The sequence below is a fragment of the Coregonus clupeaformis genome, unplaced genomic scaffold, assembly GCF_020615455.1.
Source record: "Coregonus clupeaformis isolate EN_2021a unplaced genomic scaffold, ASM2061545v1 scaf1292, whole genome shotgun sequence".
In the NCBI taxonomy this organism is placed as follows: Eukaryota; Metazoa; Chordata; class Actinopteri; order Salmoniformes; family Salmonidae; genus Coregonus; species Coregonus clupeaformis.
In genome coordinates, this window is record NW_025534746.1 from 32,907 (window position 1) to 55,000 (window position 22,094).

The window sequence follows — 22,094 nt, forward strand, 5'->3', positions numbered from 1 at the left end:
CAGCAGCTTAGAGAGAGAGGTCGTACTGGGTGTCTAGTATAGTATATGATGTAGTGGTAATGTAGTGTTTACCTCCAGGGTGGGGTCTATCTCGTGAGCGGCAGCGCTGGACGCCACGGCCACAGCCATAGCTGATGTCACGGCAACACGCCCTGCTCCTCCTTTAAGCGCCGCCCTGCGGTCGGCCGGGAGGGACATGAAATCAGGAGCGGCGACGGGACGGACACAATCTGACGGGGAACGCCCCTGCACGACCACACACCGCTCCAAACTTCCAGCCTGGTAGAACAACAGACAGGGGAAGACACACACACAGAGAAGAGAGAGAGATGAGGTGAAGGAAGAGGAGAGAGAGAGATGAGGTGAAGGAAGAGGAGAGAGAGAGATGAGGTGAAGGGAGAGGAGAGAGAGATGAGGTGAAGGAAGAGGAGAGAGAGATGAGGTGAAGGAAGAGGAGAGAGAGATGAGGTGAAGGAAGAGGAGAGAGAGATGAGGTGAAGGAAGATAGAGAGAGAGAGATGAGGTGAAGGGAGAGGAGAGAGAGATGAGGTGAAGGAAGAGGAGAGAGAGATGAGGTGAAGGAAGAGGAGAGAGAGATGAGGTGAAGGAAGAGGAGAGAGAGATGAGGTGAAGGAAGAGGAGAGAGAGAGATGAGGTGAAGGAAGAGGAGAGAGAGAGATGAGGTGAAGGAAGAGGGAGAGAGAGAGGAGGTGAAGGAAGAGGAGAGAGAGATGAGAGTGAAGGAAGAGGAGAGAGAGAGATGAGGTGAAGGAAGAGGAGAGAGAGAGATGAGGTGAAGGAAGAGGAGAGAGAGATGAGGTGAAGGAAGAGAGAGAGAGAGGAGGTGAAGGGAAGAGGAGAGAGAGATGAGGTGAAGGAAGAGAGAGAGAGATGAGGTGAAGGAAGAGGAGAGAGATGAGGTGAAGGAAGAGGGAGAGAGAGATGAGGTGAAGGAAGAGGAGAGAGAGATGAGGTGAAGGAAGAGGAGAGAGAGATGAGGTGAAGGAAGAGGAGAGAGAGATGAGGTGAAGGAAGAGGAGGAGAGAGAGATTAGGTGAAGGAAGAGGAGAGAGAAATGAGGTGAAGGAAGAGGAGAGAGAGATGAGGTGAAGGAAGAGGAGGAGAGAGAGATTAGGTGAAGGAAGAGGAGAGAGAGAGATGAGGTGAATGAAGAGGAGAGAGAGAGATGAGCTGAAGGAAGAGGAGATAGAGAGATGAGGTGAAGGAAGAGGAGAGAGAGACGAGGTGAAGGAAGAGGAGAGAGAGATGAGGTGAAGGAAGAGGAGAGAGAGAGATGAGGTGAAGGAAGAGGAGAGAGAGAGATGAGGTGAAGGAAGAGGAGAGAGAGAGGAGGTGAAGGAAGAGGAGAGAGAGATGAGGTGAAGGAAGAGGAGAGAGAGAGATGAGGTGAAGGAAGAGGAGAGAGAGAGATGAGGTGAAGGAAGAGGAGAGAGAGATGAGGTGAAGGAAGAGGAGAGAGAGAGGAGGTGAAGGAAGAGGAGAGAGAGATGAGGGTGAAGGAAGAGGAGAGAGAGAGATGAGGTGAAGGAAGAGGGAGAGAGAGAGATGAGGTGAAGGAAGAGAGAGAGAGATGAGGTGAAGGAAGAGGAGAGAGAGAGATGAGGTGAAGGAAGAGGAGAGAGAGAGATGAGGTGAAGGAAGAGGAGAGAGAGATGAGGTGAAGGAAGAGAGAGAGAGATGAGGTGAAGGAAGAGGAGAGAGAGAGAGAGATGAGGTGAAGGAAGAGGAGAGAGAGATGAGGTGAAGGAAGAGAAGAGAGAGAGAGAGATGAGGTGAAGGAAGCGTAGATAGAGATGAGGTGAAGGAAGAGGAGAGAGAGAGATGAAGTGAAGGAAGGAGATAGAGATGAGGTGAAGGAAGAGGAGAGAGAGATGAGGTGAAGGAAGAGAAGAGAGAGAGAGAGATGAGGTGAAGGAAGAGGAGAGAGAGATGAGGTGAAGGAAGAGAAGAGAGAGAGAGAGATGAGGTGAAGGAAGCGGAGATAGAGATGAGGTGAAAGGAAGAGGAGAGAGAGAGAGATGAGGTGAAGGAAGCGGAGATAGAGATGAGGTGAAGGAAGAGGAGAGAGAGATGAGGTGAAGGAAGAGGAGAGAGAGATGAGGTGAAGGAAGAGGAGAGAGAGATGAGGTGAAGGAAGAGGAGAGAGAGATGAGGTGAAGGAAGAGAGAGAGAGATTAGGTGAAGGAAGAGGAGGAGAGAGATGAGGTGAAGGAAGAGGAGGAGAGAGATGAGGTGAAGGGGAGGAGAGAGAGAGATGAGGTGAATGAAGAGGAGAGAGAGAGATGAGGTGAAGGAAGAGGAGAGAGAGAGATGAGGTGAAGGAAGAGGAGAGAGAGATGAGGTGAAGGAAGAGGAGAGAGAGATGAGGTGAAGGAAGAGAAGAGAGAGAGAGAGATGAGGGAAGGCGGGAGATAGAGATGAGGTGAAGGAAGAGGAGAGAGAGAGATGAGGTGAAGGAAGCGGAGATAGAGATGAGGTGAAAGGAAGAGGAGAGATGAGGTGAAGGAAGAGGAGAGAGAAGATGAGGTGAAGGAAGAGGAGAGAGAGATGAGGTGAAGGAAGAGGAGAGAGAGATGAGGTGAAGGAAGAGGAGAGAGAGATGAGGTGAAGGAAGAGGAGAGAGAGATGAGGTGAAGGAAGAGGAGAGAGAGAGAGAGATAGAGGTGAAGGAAGAGGAGAGAGAGATGAGGGAAGAGGAAGAGAGAGATGAGGTGAAGGAAGAGGAGAGAGAGAGATGAGGTGAAGGAAGAGGAGAGAGAGATGAGGTGAAGGAAGGAGAGAGAGAGAGATGAGGTGAAGGAAGAGGAGAGAGAGATGAGGTGAAGGAAGAGGAGAGAGAGATGAGGTGAAGGAAGAGGAGAGAGAGAGATGAGGTGAAGGAAGAGAGAGAGAGAGATGAGGGTGAAGGAAGAGGGAGAGAGATGAGGTGAAGGAAAGGAGGAGAGAGAGAGATGAGGTGAAGGAAGAGGAGAGAGAGAGATGAGGTGAAGGAAGAGGAGAGAGAGATGAGGTGAAGGAAGAGGAGAGAGAGATGAGGTGAAGGAAGAAGAGAGAGAGAGATGAGGTGAAGGAAGAGGAGAGAGAGATGAGGTGTAGGAAGAGGAGAGAGAGATGAGGTGAAGGAAGAGGAGAGAGAGAGATGTGAAGGAAGAGGAGAGAGAGAGATAAGGTGAAGGAAGAGGATAGAGAGATGAGGTGAAAGAAGAGGAGAGAGAGATGAGGTGAAGGAAGAGAAGAGAGAGAGAGAGAGTGAAGGAAGCGGAGATAGAGATGAGGTGAAGGAAGAGGAGAGATGAGGTGAAGGAAGAGAGGAGAGAGAGAGATGAGGTGAAGGAAGAGGAGAGCGAGATGAGGTGAAGGAAGAGGAGAGAGATGAGGTGAAGGAAGAGGAGAGAGAGATGTGAAGGAAGAGGAGAGAGAGATGATGTGAAGGAAGAGGAGAGAGAGAGATAAGGTGAAGGAAGAGGAGAGAGAGATGAGGTGAAGGAAGAGGGAGAGAGAGATGAGGGTGAAGGAAGAGGAGAGAGAGATGAGGGTGAAGGAAGAGGAGAGAGAGATGAGGTGAAGGAAGAGGAGGAGAGATGAGGTGAAGGAAGAGGAGAGAGAGAGATGAGGTAAAGGAAGAGGAGAGAGAGAGATGAGGTGAAGGAAGAGGAGAGAGAGAGATGAGGTGAAGGAAGAGGAGAGAGAGATGAGGTGAAGGAAGAGGAGAGAGAGAGAGATGAGGTGAAGGAAGATGAGAGAGAGATGAGGTGATGGAAGAGGAGAGAGAGAGATGAGGTGAAGGAAGAGGAGAGAGAGATGAGGTGAAGGAAGAGGAGAGAGAGATGAGGTGAAGGAAGAGAGAGAGAGATGAGGTGAAGGAAGAGGAGAGAGAGATGAGGTGAAGGAAGAGGAGGAGAGAGAGATGAGGTGAAGGAAGAGGAGGAGAGAGATGAGGTGGAAGGAAGAGGAGAGAGAGATGAGGTAAAGGAAGAGAGAGAGAGAGATGAGGTGAAGGAAGAGGAGAGAGAGATGAGGTGAAGGAAGAGGAGAGAGAGATGAGGTGAAGGAAGAGGAGGAGAGAGGAGGTGAAGGAAGAGGAGAGAGAGATGAGGTGAAGGAAGAGGAGAGAGAGAGATGAGGTGAAGGAAGAGGAGGAGAGAGATGAGGTGAAGGAAGAGGAGAGAGAGATGTGGTGAAGGAAGAGGAGAGAGAGAGATGAGGTGAAGGAAGAGGAGGAGAGAGATGAGGTAAAGGAAGAGGAGAGAGAGATGAGGTGAAGGAAGAGGAGAGAGAGATGAGGTGAAGGAAGAGGAGAGAGAGATGAGGTGAAGGAAGAGGAGGAGAGAGGAGGTGAAGGAAGAGGAGAGAGAGATGAGGTGAAGGAAGAGGAGAGAGAGAGATGAGGTGAAGGAAGAGGAGAGAGAGATGAGGTGAAGGAAGAGGAGAGAGAGATGAGGTGAAGGAAGAGGAGAGAGAGATGAGGTGAAGGAAGAGGAGAGAGATGAGGGTGAAGGAAGAGAGAGAGAGAGATTAGGTGAAGGAAGAGGAGAGAGAGAGATGAGGTGAAGGAAGAGGAGGAGAGAGATGAGGTAAAGGAAGAGAAGAGAGAGAGATGAGGTGAAGGAAGAGGAGGAGAGAGATGAGGTGAAGGAAGAGGAGGAGAGAGTGATTAGGTGAAGGAAGAGGAGAGAGAGAGATGAGGTGAAGGAAGAGGAGGAGAGAGATGAGGTGAAGGAAGAGGAGGAGAGAGATGAGGTGAAGGAAGAGGAGAGAGAGGGACGTCTCACCAAAGTCTGACGTCTTTAATCTCCTCCAGAAACACCACCTTCTTCCTCACAACAGCGCCATAGCTGTACCCTGTACCACACACACACACACACACACACACACACGCACGCACGCACGCACGCACACACACGCTCGCATGCACACACACACACGCTTATAGTTAGAGGACGTACAGTTGAAGTTGGAAGTTTACATACACACAGGTTGGAGTCATTAAAACTCATTTTTCAACCACTCCACAAATTTCTTGTTAACAAACTATCGTTTTGGCAAGTCGGTTAGGACATCTACTTTGTGCATGACACAAGTCATTTTTCCAACAATTGTTTACAGACAGATTATTTCACTTATAATTCACTGTATCACAATTCCAGTGGGGCAGAAGATACACTAAGTTGACTGTGCCTTTAAACAGCTTGGACAATTCCAGAAAATTATTTCATGGATTTAGAAGCTTCTGATAGGCTAATTGACATCATTTGAGTCAATTGGAGGTGTACCTGTGGATGTATTTCAAGGCCTACCTTCAAACTCAGTGCATCTTTGCTTGACATCATGGGAAAATCAAAATAAATCAGCCAAGACCTCAGAAAAAAAATGGTAGACCTCCACAAGTCTGGTTCATCCTTGGGAGCAATTTCCAAACGCCTGAAGGTACCACGTTCATCTGTACAAACAATCGAGACGCAAAGTATAACCACCATGGGACCACGCAGCCGTCATAACGCTCAGGAAGGAGACGCGTTCTGTCTCCTAGAGATGAGCGTACTTTGGTGCGAAAAGTGCAAATCAATCCCAGAACAACAGCAAAGGACCTTGTGAAGATGCTGGAGGATACAGGTACAAAAGTATCTATATCCACAGTAAAAACGAGTCCTATATCGACATAACATGAATGGCCGCTCAGCAATGATGAAGCCACTGCTCCAAAACCGCCATAAAAAAAGCCAGACTACGGTTTGCAACTGCACATGGGGACAAAGATTGTATTTTTTTGAGAAATGTCCTCTGGTCTGATGAAACAAAAATAGAACTATTTGGCCATAATGACCATCGTTATGTTTGGAGGAAAAAGGGGGTGAGGCTTGCAAGCCGAAGAACACCATCCCAACACCATCCCAACCGTGAAGCACGGGGTGGCAGCATCATGCTGTGGGGGGTGCTTTGCTGCAGGAGGGTCTGGTGCACTTCACAAAATAGATGGCATCATGAGGAAGGAAAATGATGTGGATATATTGAAGCAACATCTCAAGACATCAGTCAGGAAGTTAAAGCTTGGTCGCAATATGGGTCTTCCAAATGGACAATGACCCCAAGCATACTTCCAAAGTTGTGGCAAAATGGCTTACGGACAACAAAGTCAAGGTATTGGAGTTGCCATCACAAAGTCCTGACCTCAATCCTATAGAACATTTGTGGGCAGAACTGAAAAAGCATGTGCGAGCAAGGAGGCCTACAAACCTGACTCAGTTACACCAGCTCTGTCAGGAGGAATGGGCCAAAGTTCACCCAATTTATTGTGGGAAGCTTGTGGAAGGCTACCCGAAACGTTTGACCCAAGTTAAACAATTTTAAAGCAATGCTACCAAATACTAATTGAGTGCATGTAAACTTCTGACCCACTGGGAATGTGATGAAATAAATAAAAGCTGAAATAAATAATTCTCTCTGCTATTATTCTGACATTTCACATTCTTAAAATAAAGTGGTGATCCTAACTGACCTAAAACAGGGAATTTTTATTTGGATTAAATGTCAGGAATTGTGGTAAAAACTGAGTTTAAATGTATTTGGCTAAGGTGTATGTAAACTTCCGACGTCAATTGTATGCGTTGGGCTGTGATGTCATCAGTGGGCATGGGGGGCGGGGCTCACCCTTTTGCAGTCCGTCCATGACCTGCAACCTGATGATGTCACCTTTATGGAAAGTGAGCAGAGAACGCTCGTCTGTCACAAAGTTACGCTCTGCTACCACATACTCAGAGTCCTGGAAGAGGGGAGAGGGGAGAGGGGAGAGGGGTGAGAGAGAGGGGGAGAGGGGGAGGGAGAGAGGGAAGGGGGGTGGGTGGAGGGAAGAGAGGGGGAGAGGGAGAGAGGGGGAGAGAGGAAGAGGAAGAGAGGGGGAGAGAGGGAGAGAGAGGGAGGAGAGGTGGGAGAGAGGGGGAGGTCATTTGTATTTCTGGTAACAAAATAACAAATCAACCTATCGAGAGATCTTAAACGGTGAGAGCCACATCCAATTGCAATTGTTCAACTACTTACACCTCGCCACCAGATGGAGATTTTTGAAAACCTCCAACAGGTTATGGTTGTTCAGCTTGGTCGGTAACAGGTGATGTTTATCCTTGACTCGGCAACTAACACAAGACAAATCTCAGAAGGCCAAATAATGACCAACCAAATCTCAGAAGGCCAAATAATGACCAACCAAATCTCAGAAGGCCAAATAATGACCAACCAAATCTCAGAAGGCCAAATAATGACCAACCAAATCTCAGAAGGCCAAATAATGACCAACCAAATCTCAGAAGGCCAAATAATGACCAACCAAATCTCAGAAGGCCAAATAATGACCAACCAAATTCAATGTTGTTGCCTCTATCCCTTAGACAGAAATAAAGCTGTAGGACGATTCTACAATATGTACGTTTATATTCATACATTGTCAAATAAACGATCGATTCCCCACGAAACTGGGACAGCAATCAGGGCGTCCCTCTACACCAGGTCCACGGGGGTCGAACTGCCGGGAGAGCGCGTCAGGCTTGGTGTTCTTCGACCCCGGAACCTGGTGAAGAACAACGCCCACCTGGCCTGGCGCGAGTTGAGCCTCTTGCCCCCTGAATGTAGGCTAAGTTTTTGTGGTTAGTCCATACGACGAATAGATGAGTGGCCCCCTCTAGCCAATGCCTCCACTTCCCCAGGGCAAGCTTGACCGGCTAGCAGCTCACGGTTCCCCACGTCAGTAATTCCGCTCCGCCCGGGGACAGCCGACAGGGAGAAAACGCGAAGGGGTGAGTCTTACCTTCCGTGATGAACCGCTGGGACAGGATTGCTCCCACCGCAACGTCTGAAGCATCCACCTCCACAATGAACGGCAGGGATGGATCAGGGACCGGGGCCGATGTAAAGCGCTGCTTCAGCGCATCGAATCCCCGCTCGTCTGGGTGAGGGCAGTCAGGGGGTGGTCAGGGGGGGCGATGAACCCCAGGAAGGAGACTGTCTCTGTGTGGAACACGCACATCTCCGCCTTGACGTAGAGCTGGGGACGGAGAAGGCGTTGGAGGACCTGCCGAACGTGCTGCTGGTGTTCACTCATGTCCTTACAAAATATTAGGATGTCATCCAAATACACAAAGACGCTGTGGTTGAGGAGGTCCCGGAGCACGTCATTGACCAACGCCTGGAACACCGCAGGTGCGTTGGCTAGACTGAACGGCATGAATTGGTACTGGGTGTGTTAAAAACACTCTTCCCCCTCCCGAATCCTCAAAAGGTTGTAGGCATTTCGTAAGTCCTGCTTGGTGAAGATCCGGACATCCTGCAATGACTCGAATGTCGTCATCATCAGGGGGAGTGGGTAGCGGTTCTTAACTGTGATGTTGTTGAGCGCCCGGTAATCAATGCACAACCGTTGCCCACCGTCCTTTTTCCCCATGAAGAAGAAGCCTGCGCCCGCGGGTGAGGTAGATGGGCGGATGTGACCCTCGACGAGTGCCTCATCGATACACTCCCTCATGGCCAGCGTCTCTGGCCGGGACAAGGAAAACAATCGCCCTTGTGTGGGCATGGCGCCCGGCAGGAGATCGATAGCTCCGTCGAATGGCCTGTGAGGAGGTAGGCATCTGGCACGTCTCTTACTAAACACCTCCCCCTGATCCCATTACTCCCGGGGAACGCTTGCCAGGTCTGGGTCGGTGACGGAGTCTGTAGCCGCCGTCCTCCCGGTGGCAACCGCCGCTAGGGCGGTAGGCGGTTCGGAGTGCGGGACCTGGGGAAGAGGTGAGGACTGGTAGGTGGTTTGGGACGGTGGTTTGGGCTGATGAGTGGTCGGTGGAGACCGGAACAGGACGGGGGCGGAGCCTCCCTCCAGGATGAGCCGCCCCGTGGACCAGTCTATCTGGGTTTTGTGGGCGACCAGCCAGGGGTGCCCGAGGACGAGGGGACACTCCAGAGAGTCCACAATGAAAAACTGGATATCCTCCCATAGCCCCCCTGCCGCCACACGGACACGCACGGGGACAGTGCGCCGGGTGATGAAGCCCGACCCCAATGGCCTGCCGTCCAGGCCCATGACCGGAACTGTCTCGGAGAGGGAGAGTAACGGAACGCTCCACCCTTGGGCCAGCCCCGCGTCCATCAGGTTTCCTGCGGCCCCAGAATCAACCAGTGCATGCGCCCGACGCGCAACGTGGGCCCACTGAACCCTGACGGGGAGAAAAGTCCGGAAGTCTCTGGAGTTGGGGTTTCGGTTCTGGCTCGCTAGTACCCCTCCCAATACTTGGAGCCCTCCCGTTTCCCGGCTTCTCCGGGCATGAGTCGAAGTGGTGACCTGCCTGGCCACAGTGCAGGCAACGTCCCTGGCGCAGACGCCTCTGCCTCTTCATCCTGGACATGCACGCCGCCCCCAGCTGCATAGCCTCCTCCTGAGGCGTCTCCTCCCTGAATCGGCGGAAAGCCTCCGGGCTGATAGGGGGACACGGAGGCGAGCCTTGCGTCATCCCTCTCTCGTGCGCCCTCTCACGACGCTGATTCAAGGAGGAGACGCCTCAGGAGGAGGCTATGCAGCTACCCACACCGAGAGGTCGACGAGGCCGTCCAGTTGCTCAGGCAACTCCCTGAAGGAGAGGTCGTCCTTCATCCCTTTCAGCCCCTGGGCGTAAAGGACGACCAGGGCGGCCTCTTCCCATCCTGCCTCTCGAGCCCAGGTCCGGAACTCCACGGAGTAGTCCGACACCGAACGTTCACCCTGCCGACAGGCCGTGAGCCGCCTCCCGGGCCTCGTGCCCCGACACCACCCGAGAGGTGTCGAACACCTTGCGTAGCTCCCGGGTGAATTGGTAGGAGTCGGAGCACGCCGGAGTTTGGCTCTCCCACTCCGCGGTAGCCCAGGAAAGGGCCCGACCCGTCAACAGAGTGATGATGTAGGCCACCCAGCCCTGCTCCATCGGGAAGGAGGAGGGTTGTAGGCTGAATACCAGGGAACACTGGGTGAGGAATTCCCTGCAGCCCTCTGGATGTCCGTCGTATCTCTCCGGAGGTGGTGGGCGGGGTTCCCACGATGTCGCAGGCAAGACTGGAGACGCCGCTGCTGTGGCTTCCGCTCCGCCGGCTTCTGGTGCTGGTCGGGTGTCCACCCGGCTCTGCACGCCGATCGTCAGCTGGCGGAGATTCTCGGTGATCTGCTGCAGGCTGCGGTCGTGCTGGTTCAGCATGGCTCCCTGCGTTGCCAATGAGCTCTGATACTGTGCTGCCTCCGCTGGGTCCATATTGGCTCAGTTTTCTGTAAGGGTTGGGGTGAGGTGTGACCCAGGTGCGGTACAGGATAGACAGTAGGTAGTAGGCAGAGATGGTGAAACAAGGATCTTTACTGGTGGTCCCGAAGCCAGGATACAAAACAACAGACTTAACACAACAACAGAAAGGTGGAGCAAATAAATCTCCAAAAACAGGCTGACAGCCAAACTACGAAATAGTAACTACGACTGAAATAATAAAGAAACAGGGAGAACACTTCTCGAGTACCTGTCCATACCGATCAGACACTGATTAGTACTGCTGAGCATTGAGAAACTAGCAGAGAAAACTGAGCAAGGGAACACAGGGAAGCGAGGGCATAAATACACAGGTGAACAGGTAGACACAGGTGACACCAATAGGATCATGATTAGTCCAGACTGTGAGTGAGAAGGTGCCTAAGGTTGTCGGAGGAGGACACCTAGTGGATCGTTCCGGAACTGCGACCCCCTCCTGTAACAGGCCTACATTTAGGTGTACAGGTCCCTGTGATATAGTCCATGTAAATAGCCTATGTAATATGGTTATGAGGCAATAGCAGTGTGTTGTGGTGCATAAGGCTGAAGAAAGAAGTAGCTCCTTATTCAATACGTTCTTCATCTTCATTTCCAAGCTGTTGTCTGCGCTTCCCTTCTCAACACACTCAAACGAATAAATATAACTCTACGTTTCAAAGAAATACAAATATTATCTGGAAACTTGTACCAATGTGGTCACCTAGGCTTTCTACCCAGTGAAGCTGTTTAGCAGTCAGTCAAACACTTGATTACCAGAACGTGGCGTTAACCCTAACCCTAACCTTAAACCAGAACGTGGCGTTAATCCTAACCCTAACCTTAAACCAGAACGTTTGCGTTAGACTTCTGTTAAACCAGTTGGAATTAATGCCTGAACTTTAACCCTATCCCAAACCTTAGCCCTTACCTTAAACCAGTCGGAATTAATGCCTGAACTTAACCTTTAACCCTATCCCAAACCTTAGCCCTCACCTTAAACCAGTCAGAATTAATGCCTGAACTTAACCTTTAACCCTATCCCAAACCTTAGCCCTTACCTTAAACCAGTCGGAATTAATGCCTGAACTTAACCTTTAACCCTATCCCAAACCTTAGCCCTCACCTTAAACCAGTCGGAATTAATGCCTGAACTTAACCTTTAACCCTATCCCAAACCTTAGCCCTTACCTTAAACCAGTCGGAATTAATGCCTGAACTTAACCTTTAACCCTATCCCAAACCTTAGCCCTTACCTTAAACCAGTCGGAATTAATGTCTGAACTTAACCTTTAACCCTATCTCAAACCTTAGCCCTTACCTTAAACCAGTCGGAATTAATGCCTAAACTTAACTGTGAAAAATGGACGTTTGTCCATGTTACGTCTAATAATGAAGTCAGACTGTGATATCTTGTTGATGTGTGTGCAGAATATGTGTGTTGGTAGAGCATGGTCCTCTGTAGTTAGTAGAGCATGGTCCTCTGTAGTTCAGTTAGTAGAACATGGTCCTCTATAGTTCAGTTAGTAGAGCATGGTCCTCTGTAGTTCAGTTAGTAGAACATGGTCCTCTATAGTTCAGTTAGTAGAGCATGGTCCTCTGTAGTTCAGTTAGTAGAACATGGTCCTCTATAGTTCAGTTAGTAGAGCATGGTCCTCTGTAGTTCAGTTAGTAGAGCATGGTCCTCTGTAGTTAGTAGAGCATGGTCCTCTGTAGTTCAGTTAGTAGAACATGGTCCTCTGTAGTTCAGTTAGTAGAACATGGTCCTCTATAGTTCAGTTAGTAGAACATGGTCCTCTGTAGTTAGTAGAGCATGGTCCTCTGCAGTTCAGTTAGTAGAGCATGGTCCTCTGCAGTTCAGTTAGTAGAGCATGGTCCTCTATAGTTCAGTTAGTAGAGCATGGTCCTCTGTAGTTCAGTTAGTAGAACATGGTCCTCTGTAGTTCAGTTAGTAGAGCATGGTCCTCTGTAGTTCAGTTAGTAGAACATGGTCCTCTGTAGTTAGTAGAACATGGTCCTCTGTAGTTAGTAGAGCATGGTCCTCTGTAGTTAGTAGAGCATGGTCCTCTGTAGTTCAGTTAGTAGAGCATGGTCCTCTGTAGTTCAGTTAGTAGAGCATGGTCCTCTGTACTTCAGTTAGTAGAACATGGTCCTCTGTAGTTCAGTTAGTAGAGCATGGTCCTCTGTAGTTCAGTTAGTAGAACATGGTCCTCTGTAGTTCAGTTAGTAGAACATGGTCCTCTGTAGTTAGTAGAGCATGGTCCTCTGTAGTTAGTAGAGCATGGTCCTCTGTAGTTCAGTTAGTAGAACATGGTCCTCTGTAGTTAGTAGAGCATGGTCCTCTGTAGTTCAGTTAGTAGAGCATGGTCCTCTGTAGTTCAGTTAGTAGAACATGGTCCTCTGTAGTTCAGTTAGTAGAACATGGTCCTCTGTAGTTAGTAGAACATGGTCCTCTGTAGTTCAGTTAGTAGAACATGGTCCTCTGTAGTTCAGTTAGTAGAGCATGGTCCTCTGTAGTTCAGTTAGTAGAACATGGTCCTCTGTAGTTAGTAGAACATGGTCCTCTGTAGTTCAGTTAGTAGAGCATGGTCCTCTGTAGTTCAGTTGGTAGAGCATGGTCCTCTGTAGTTCAGTTAGTAGAGCATGGTCCTCTGTAGTTCAGTTAGTAGAACATGGTCCTCTGTAGTTCAGTTAGTAGAGCATGGTCCTCTGTAGTTCAGTTAGTAGAACATGGTCCTCTGTAGTTCAGTTAGTAGAGCATGGTCCTCTGTAGTTCAGTTAGTAGAGCATGGTCCTCTGTAGTTCAGTTAGTAGAACATGGTCCTCTGCAGTTCAGTTAGTAGAGCATGGTCCTCTGTAGTTCAGTTAGTAGAGCATGGTCCTCTGTAGTTCAGTTAGTAGAGCATGGTCCTCTGTAGTTCAGTTAGTAGAACATGGTCCTCTGTAGTTCAGTTAGTAGAGCATGGTCCTCTGTAGTTCAGTTAGTAGAGCATGGTCCTCTGTAGTTAGTTAGTAGAACATGGTCCTCTGTAGTTCAGTTAGTAGAACATGGTCCTCTGTAGTTCAGTTAGTAGAGCATGGTCCTCTGTAGTTAGTAGAACATGGTCCTCTGTAGTTAGTAGAGCATGGTCCTCTGTTGTTCAGTTAGTAGAACATGGTCCTCTGTAGTTCAGTTAGTAGAACATGGTCCTCTGTAGTTAGTAGAGCATGGTCCTCTGTAGTTCAGTTAGTAGAACATGGTCCTCTGTAGTTAGTAGAACATGGTCCTCTGTAGTTCAGTTAGTAGAGCATGGTCCTCTGTAGTTCAGTTAGTAGAACATGGTCCTCTGTAGTTAGTAGAACATGGTCCTCTGCAGTTCAGTTAGTAGAGCATGGTCCTCTGCAGTTCAGTTAGTAGAGCATGGTCCTCTGTAGTTAGTAGAACATGGTCCTCTGCAGTTCAGTTAGTAGAGCATGGTCCTCTGCAGTTCAGTTAGTAGAGCATGGTCCTCTGCAGTTCAGTTAGTAGAGCATGGTCCTCTGCAGTTCAGTTAGTAGAGCATGGTCCTCTGCAGTTCAGTTAGTAGAGCATGGTCCTCTGTAGTTAGTAGAACATGGTCCTCTGCAGTTCAGTTAGTAGAGCATGGTCCTCTGCAGTTCAGTTAGTAGAGCATGGTCCTCTGCAGTTCAGTTAGTAGAGCATGGTCCTCTGCAGTTCAGTTAGTAGAGCATGGTCCTCTGCAGTTCAGTTAGTAGAGCATGGTCCTCTGTAGTTAGTAGAACATGGTCCTCTATAGTTCAGTTAGTAGAACATGGTCCTCTGCAGTTCAGTTAGTAGAGCATGGTCCTCTGCAGTTCAGTTAGTAGAGCATGGTCCTCTGCAGTTCAGTTAGTAGAGCATGGTCCTCTGTAGTTAGTAGAACATGGTCCTCTGTAGTTAGTAGAGCATGGTCCTCTGTTGTTCAGTTAGTAGAACATGGTCCTCTGTAGTTCAGTTAGTAGAGCATGGTCCTCTGCAGTTCAGTTAGTAGAGCATGGTCCTCTGCAGTTCAGTTAGTAGAGCATGGTCCTCTGTAGTTAGTAGAACATGGTCCTCTGTAGTTCAGTTAGTAGAGCATGGTCCTCTGCAGTTCAGTTGGTAGAGCATGGTCCTCTGCAGTTCAGTTAGTAGAGCATGGTCCTCTGCAGTTCAGTTAGTAGAGCATGGTCCTCTGTAGTTCAGTTAGTAGAGCATGGTCCTCTGTAGTTAGTAGAACATGGTCCTCTGTAGTTCAGTTAGTAGAGCATGGTCCTCTGTAGTTCAGTTAGTAGAGCATGGTCCTCTGCAGTTCAGTTAGTAGAGCATGGTCCTCTGTAGTTCAGTTAGTAGAGCATGGTCCTCTGTAGTTAGTAGAACATGGTCCTCTGTAGTTCAGTTGGTAGAGCATGGTCCTCTGTAAGTTAGTAGAACATGGTCCTCTGTAGTTCAGTTAGTAGAACATGGTCCTCTGTAGTTAGTAGAGCATGGTCCTCTGTAGTTCAGTTAGTAGAGCATGGTCCTCTGTAGTTCAGTTAGTAGAACATGGTCCTCTGTAGTTAGTAGAGCATGGTCCTCTGTAGTTCAGTTAGTAGAGCATGGTCCTCTGTAGTTCAGTTAGTAGAGCATGGTCCTCTGTAGTTAGTAGAACATGGTCCTCTGTAGTTCAGTTAGTAGAACATGGTCCTCTGTAGTTAGTAGAACATGGTCCTCTGTAGTTAGTAGAACATGGTCCTCTGTAGTTAGTAGAACATGGTCCTCTGTAGTTAGTAGAACATGGTCCTCTGTAGTTAGTAGAACATGGTCCTCTGTAGTTAGTAAAACATGGTCCTCTGTAGTTAGTAGAACATGGTCCTCTGTAGTTAGTAGAACATGGTCCTCTGTAGTTAGTAGAACATGGTCCTCTGGTTCAGTTAGTAGAACATGGTCCTCTGCAGTTCAGTTAGTAGAGCATGGTCCTCTGTAGTTAGTAGAACATGGTCCTCTGCAGTTCAGTTAGTAGAGCATGGTCCTCTGCAGTTCAGTTAGTAGAGCATGGTCCTCTGCAGTTCAGTTAGTAGAGCATGGTCCTCTGTAGTTAGTAGAACATGGTCCTCTGTAGTTAGTAGAGCATGGTCCTCTGTAGTTCAGTTAGTAGAACATGGTCCTCTGTAGTTAGTAGAACATGGTCCTCTGTAGTTCAGTTAGTAGAACATGGTCCTCTGTAGTTAGTAGAGCATGGTCCTCTGTAGTTCAGTTAGTAGAACATGGTCCTCTGTAGTTAGTAGAGCATGGTCCTCTGTAGTTAGTAGAACATGGTCCTCTGTAGTTCAGTTAGTAGAGCATGGTCCTCTGTAGTTAGTAGAACATGGTCCTCTGCAGTTCAGTTAGTAGAGCATGGTCCTCTGCAGTTCAGTTAGTAGAGCATGGTCCTCTGTAGTTCTGTTAGTAGAGCATGGTCCTCTGCAGTTCAGTTAGTAGAGCATGGTCCTCTGCAGTTCAGTTGGTAGAGCATGGTCCTCTGCAGTTCAGTTAGTAGAGCATGGTCCTCTGCAGTTCAGTTAGTAGAGCATGGTCCTCTGCAGTTCAGTTAGTAGAGCATGGTCCTCTGTAGTTCGGTTAGTAGAGCATGGTCCTCTGTAGTTCAGTTAGTAGAGCATGGTCCTCTGCAGTTCAGTTAGTAGAGCATGGTCCTCTGCAGTTCAGTTGGTAGAGCATGGTCCTCTGCAGTTCAGTTAGTAGAGCATGGTCCTCTGCAGTTCAGTTAGTAGAGCATGGTCCTCTGCAGCTCAGTTAGTAGAGCATGGTCCTCTGTAGTTCAGTTAGTAGAGCATGGTCCTCTGTAGTTCAGTTAGTAGAACATGGTCCTCTGCAGTTCAGTTAGTAGAGCATGGTCCTCTGTAGTTCAGTTAGTAGAGCATGGTCCTCTGTAGTTAGTAGAACATGGTCCTCTGCAGTTCAGTTAGTAGAGCATGGTCCTCTGCAGTTCAGTTAGTAGAGCATGGTCCTCTGCAGTTCAGTTGGTAGAACATGGTCCTCTGTAGTTCAGTTAGTAGAGCATGGTCCTCTGTAGTTCAGTTGGTAGCGTGTGGTGCTTGCGATGCCAGGAGAGTGGGTTAATTTCTCGGTACTACCCATATGTGAAAGATAAATGTGTCTGGTGTGAACCTAGAACTACGGTCTAATGTAATAGAGGTCCTCTCTCTTTGCCAGTCTGAGGGCCAAATGTCCCCTCACCTTCCTAGAGATGACACAGTGATGTGTCCACCAGAACTAATGCTGCTCCTAATCTCACACATCCCACTATCAGGACAGATCTACACTACCATTTAAGTACACTGTCCACGAGTCATTAGCATGCGTGAAGTGTGTCCCTTCTTGATCTCAGAAATAAAGTAGTTGTGTGTTAGTATTAAGGATTGTGTACCTTCTTGATCTCAGAAATAAAGTAGTTTTGTGTTAGTATTAAGGATTGTGTACCTTCTTGATCTCAGAAATAAAGTAGTTGTGTGTTAGTATTAAGGATTGTGTACCTTATGATCTCAGTGATGAAGTAGTTGTGTATTAGTATTAAGGATTGTGTACCTTCTTGATCTCAGAAATAAAGTAGTTGTGTGTTAGTATTAAGTATAGTGTACCTTCTTGATGTCAGTAATCAAGTAATTGTGTGTTAGTATTAAGTATTATGTGTCTACCTTCTTGATCTCAGTGATGAAGCAGTCCACCATGTGTTTGACCCGTGGAGCCTTGGCTGAGAACAGAATCAGCTTCTCATTGGTTAGATTAAACTCCAGCATGTTCTCTGAAGGCATGGTCACAAAAAGGATGTCCGCGTAGCTATGGAGACAGAGAGACAACGTAACTATGGAGACACGTAAAGACAGAGTAACTACGGAGACAGAGACATCTTTGCTAATATTGTCACAATCGTTGAGAGATGGGTCAGACCACAGAATGGTTAGAGGTATGCGCCAGGTCGCAGCTGTAAATGTGAACTTGTTCTCAACTGGCTTACCTGGTTAAATAAAGGTTAAATAAATAAATAAATAAATGTAGCGTAAGGTCGTAGTAGTGTTAGTGTTAGGGTTAGAGGTATGTAGTGTAAGGTCGTAGTAGGGTTAGTGTTAGGGTTAGAGGTATGTAGTGTAAGGTCGTAGTAGTGTTAGTGTTAGGGTTAGAGGTATGTAGTGTAAAGTCGTAGTAGGGTTAGTGTTAGGGTTAGAGGTATGTAGTGTAAGGTCGTAGTAGGGTTAGTGTTAGGGTTAGAGGTATGTAGTGTAAGGTCGTAGTAGGGTTAGTGTTAGGGTTAGAGGTATGTAGTGTAAGGTCGTAGTAGGGTTAGTGTTAGGGTTAGAGGTATGTAGCGTAAGGTCGTAGTAGGGTTAGTGTTAGGGTTAGAGGTATGTAGTGTAAGGTCGTAGTAGGGTTAGTGTTAGGGTTAGAGGTATGTAGTGTAAGGTCGTAGTAGGGTTAGTGTTAGGGCTAGAGGTATGTAGTGTAAGGTCGTAGTAGGGTTAGTGTTAGGGTTAGAGGTATGTAGTGTAAGGTCGTAGTAGGGTTAGTGTTAGGGTTAGAGGTATGTAGTGTAAGGTCGTAGTAGGGTTAGTGTTAGGGTTAGAGGTATGTAGTGTAAGGTCGTAGTAGGGTTAGTGTTAGGGTTAGAGGTATGTAGTGTAAGGTCGTAGTAGGGTTAGTGTTAGGGTTAGAGGTATGTAGTGTAAGGTCGTAGTAGGGTTAGTGTTAGGGTTAGAGGTATGTAGTGTAAGGTCGTAGTAGGGTTAGTGTTAGGGTTAGAGGTATGTAGTGTAAAGGTCGTAGTAGGGTTAGTGTTAGGGTTAGAGGTATGTAGTGTAAGGTCGTAGTAGGGTTAGTGTTAGGGTTAGAGGTATGTAGTGTAAGGTCGTAGTAGGGTTAGTGTTAGGGTTAGAGGTATGTAGCGTAAGGTCGTAGTAGGGTTAGTGTTAGGGTTAGAGGTATGTAGTGTAAGGTCGTAGTAGGGTTAGTGTTAGGGTTAGAGGTATGTAGTGTAAGGTCGTAGTAGGGTTAGTGTTAGAGGTATGTAGTGTAAGGTCGTAGTAGGGTTAGTGTTAGAGGTATGTAGTGTAAGGTCGTAGTAGGGTTAGTGTTAGGGCTAGAGGTATGTAGTGTAAGGTCGTAGTAGGGTTAGTGTTAGGGTTAGAGGTATGTAGTGTAAGGTCGTAGTAGGGTTAGTGTTAGGGTTAGAGGTATGTAGTGTAAGGTCGTAGTAGGGTTAGTGTTAGGGTTAGAGGTATGTAGTGTAAGGTCGTAGTAGGGTTAGTGTTAGGGTTAGAGGTATGTAGTGTAAGGTCGTAGTAGGGTTAGTGTTAGGGTTAGAGGTATGTAGTGTAAGGTCGTAGTAGGGTTAGTGTTAGGGTTAGAGGTATGTAGTGTAAGGTCGTAGTAGGGTTAGTGTTAGGGTTAGAGGTATGTAGTGTAAGGTCGTAGTAGGGTTAGTGTTAGGGTTAGAGGTATGTAGTGTAAGGTCGTAGTAGGGTTAGTGTTAGAGGTATGTAGCGTAAGGTCGTAGTAGGGTTAGTGTTAGGGTTAGAGGTATGTAGTGTAAGGTCGTAGTAGGGTTAGTGTTAGGGTTAGAGGTATGTAGTGTAAAAGGTCGTAGTAGGGTTAGTGTTAGGGTTAGAGGTATGTAGTGTAAGGTCGTAGTAGGGTTAGTGTTAGGGTTAGAGGTATGTAGTGTAAGGTCGTAGTAGGGTTAGTGTTAGGGTTAGAGGTATGTAGTGTAAGGTCGTAGTAGGGTTAGTGTTAGGGTTAGAGTATGTAGTGTAAGGTCGTAGTAGGGTTAGTGTTAGGATAACATACGTGTAAGGTCGTAGTAGGGGTAGGGTTAGGGTACCTGTAAGGTCGTAGGACTCTGAAGTAGTCCGACTCTTTAGCGCTGCTCTTCACTGTCTTCAGGAGCTTGATCCCACTGTGAGACACAGACAGCACCTGGACACCTGTACCCGCACTACCCTACACACACACACACACACACACACACACACACACACACACACACACACACACGCACACGCACACAGACACGCACGCGCACGCGCACGCGCACACGCACACGCACACGCATAGACACAGACACAGACACACACACACACACGCGCACACGCACACGCACACGCACACGCACAGCACACACACACACACACACACACACACACACACACACACACACACATTGGTAAGATAAACGGTGTTGGATTAAACTATACTGACATTACACACAGAGGTGAGAGGTCAAACACACACACAGGTCATGCAATAGGAAGTCATGTGATGCAACAGGAAGTCATGTGATGCAACAGGAAGTCATGTGATGCAACCGGATGTCATGTGATGCAACAGGAAGTCATGTGATGCAACCGGACGTCATGTGATGCAACAGGAAGTAATGTGTTGCAACAGGAAGTTGTGCGGTGCAACAGGAAGTCATCTGATGCAACAGGAAGTCATGTGATACAACAAGAAGTAATTTGGTGCAACAGGAAGTCATGTGATGCAACAGGAAGTAAAATGATGCAACAGGATGTAATGTTGTGCAACAGGAAGTCACGTGATGCAACAGGAAGTCATGTGACTCACAGAGGCAGGAAACAGGCATGAGAAGTAGATATCCCAGGATTCCCTGGCTGCTGTGACAACTTCCTTCTTCACTGCCTCGTCCACTGTGTCTATGTTATGTTCTATGCCATGTTTCTCTGTTACACACATAAACACAAGGCTGTTTTTACATTTTAGCAGACGCCCCTTATCCAGAGCAACTTACAGTAGTGAGTGGTTATCCCACTGGCTATCATAAGGTGAATGCACCAATTTGTAAGTCGCTCTGGATAAGAGCGTCTGCTAAATGACGTAAATGTAAAATGAGTGCATACATTTTTGTACCAGTCCCCCTTGGGAATGCGAACCCACAACGCTAGCGTTGCAAGCGCCACGCTCTACCAACTGAGCCACGCGGGGACTTAAACAACAACAACAGGTATTTCCAGTGAACTAACAATTCCCCCCCCCAGAGCAGTGTGGGTAATGTAGTTGACTCACCAAACAGAGACTTCATCTTCACCCTCTCCCGACTGGAGATTCTAACACACGCCTCAGACAGAGTGTCATTCACTATCTGGAGAGGAGGAAGAGGAGGAGGAGAGAGGGGGGGTGAAGGAAAACCTCACTATTCTACAGGCCAGGAGAGAGAGAGAGTCCTGCTGTGTTGCCATGGTTACGCCGTCTCGTCACAACAATCAAGCTCGAATGGCTTAAAGCATGGTTCTTCAATTCCGGTCCTGGAGGGGGCCGAAACACCTCTGTTTTTCATCCTCTCCTTCTAATCAGGGGCTAATTCAGACCTGGGACACCAGGTGAGTGCAATTAACTACTAGGTAGAAATAAAAAACAGAAGTGTTTCGGCCCTCCAGGACCGGCATTGAAGAACCCTGGCTTAAAGTGTAGCGGTGTTGATAGTTTATTAATAACCGTGTTTAAAAACAGTGTTATGGGAATATGATAACAGTGTATATTATAACAGTTTAATATGTTATTTTAAAAAACCCAACTGTCCCACCTGTTTGAATATGAGGTCCAGCACCAGGGGATGGTTGGAGCTGTCTTTAGGGTAGAACACCTGAAACCAGGAACACACTGACGTTAGAACTGAACATGAGGTCCAGCACCAGGGGATGGTTGGAGCTGTCTTTAGGGTAGAACACCTGAAACCAGGAACACACTGACGTTAGAACTGAACATGAGGTCCAGCACCAGGGGATGGTTGGAGCTGTCTTTAGGGTAGAACACCTGAAACCAGGAACACACTGTCGTTAGAACTGAACATGAGGTCCAGCACCAGGGGATGGTTGGAGCTGTCTTTAGGGTAGAACACCTGAAACCAGGAACACACTGACGTTAGAACTGAACATGAGGTCCAACACCAGGGGATGGTTGAAGCTGTCTTTAGGGTAGAACACCTGAAACCAGGAACACACTGACGTTAGAACTGAACATGAGGTCCAGCACCAGGGGATGGTTGAAGCTGTCTTTAGGGTAGAACACCTGAAACCAGGAACACACTGACGTTAGAACTGAACATGAGGTCCAACACCAGGGGATGGTTGGAGCTGTCTTTAGGGTAGAACACCTGAAACCAGGAACACACTGACGTTAGAACTGAACATGAGGTCCAGCACCAGGGGATGGTTGGAGCTGTCTTTAGGGTAGAACACCTGAAACCAGGAACACACTGACGTTAGAACTGAACATGAGGTCCAGCACCAGGGGATGGTTGGAGCTGTCTTTAGGGTAGAACACCTGAAACCAGGAACACACTGACGTTAGAACTGAACATGAGGTCCAGCACCAGGGGATGGTTGGAGCTGTCTTTAGGGTAGAACACCTGAAACCAGGAACACACTGACGTTAGAACTGAACATGAGGTCCAACACCAGGGGATGGTTGGAGCTGTCTTTAGGGTAGAACACCTGAAACCAGGAACACACTGACGTTAGAACTGAACATGAGGTCCAGCACCAGGGGATGGTTGGAGCTGTCTTTAGGGTAGAACACCTGAAACCAGGAACACACTGACGTTAGAACTGAAGATGAGGTCCAACACCAGGGGATGGTTGGAGCTGTCTTTAGGGTAGAACACCTGAAACCAGGAACACACTGACGTTAGAACTGAACATGAGGTCCAACACCAGGGGATGGTTGGAGCTGTCTTTAGGGTAGAACACCTGAAACCAGGAATACACTGACGTTAGAACTGAACATGAGGTCCAACACCAGGGGATGGT

The 22,094-nt window shown here is 48.0% G+C and overlaps 1 protein-coding gene across 1 annotated transcript in view; it reads right to left on the reverse strand.

Annotated features, from left to right (window-relative positions):
- The window catches only part of LOC123486599 (unconventional myosin-XV-like), a gene marked incomplete at both ends in the record, with an annotated part of 156,734 nt that overhangs the window by 31,387 nt on the left and 103,253 nt on the right, over positions 1-22,094 (reverse strand). Inside the window, 10 exon segments of the mRNA XM_045217963.1 lie at positions 73-237; positions 239-279; positions 4,794-4,810; positions 4,812-4,863; positions 6,670-6,781; positions 16,974-17,115; positions 19,151-19,269; positions 19,894-20,009; positions 20,353-20,428; positions 20,870-20,929. Of these exon segments, the coding sequence (XP_045073898.1) occupies positions 73-237; positions 239-279; positions 4,794-4,810; positions 4,812-4,863; positions 6,670-6,781; positions 16,974-17,115; positions 19,151-19,269; positions 19,894-20,009; positions 20,353-20,428; positions 20,870-20,929 (900 nt within the window).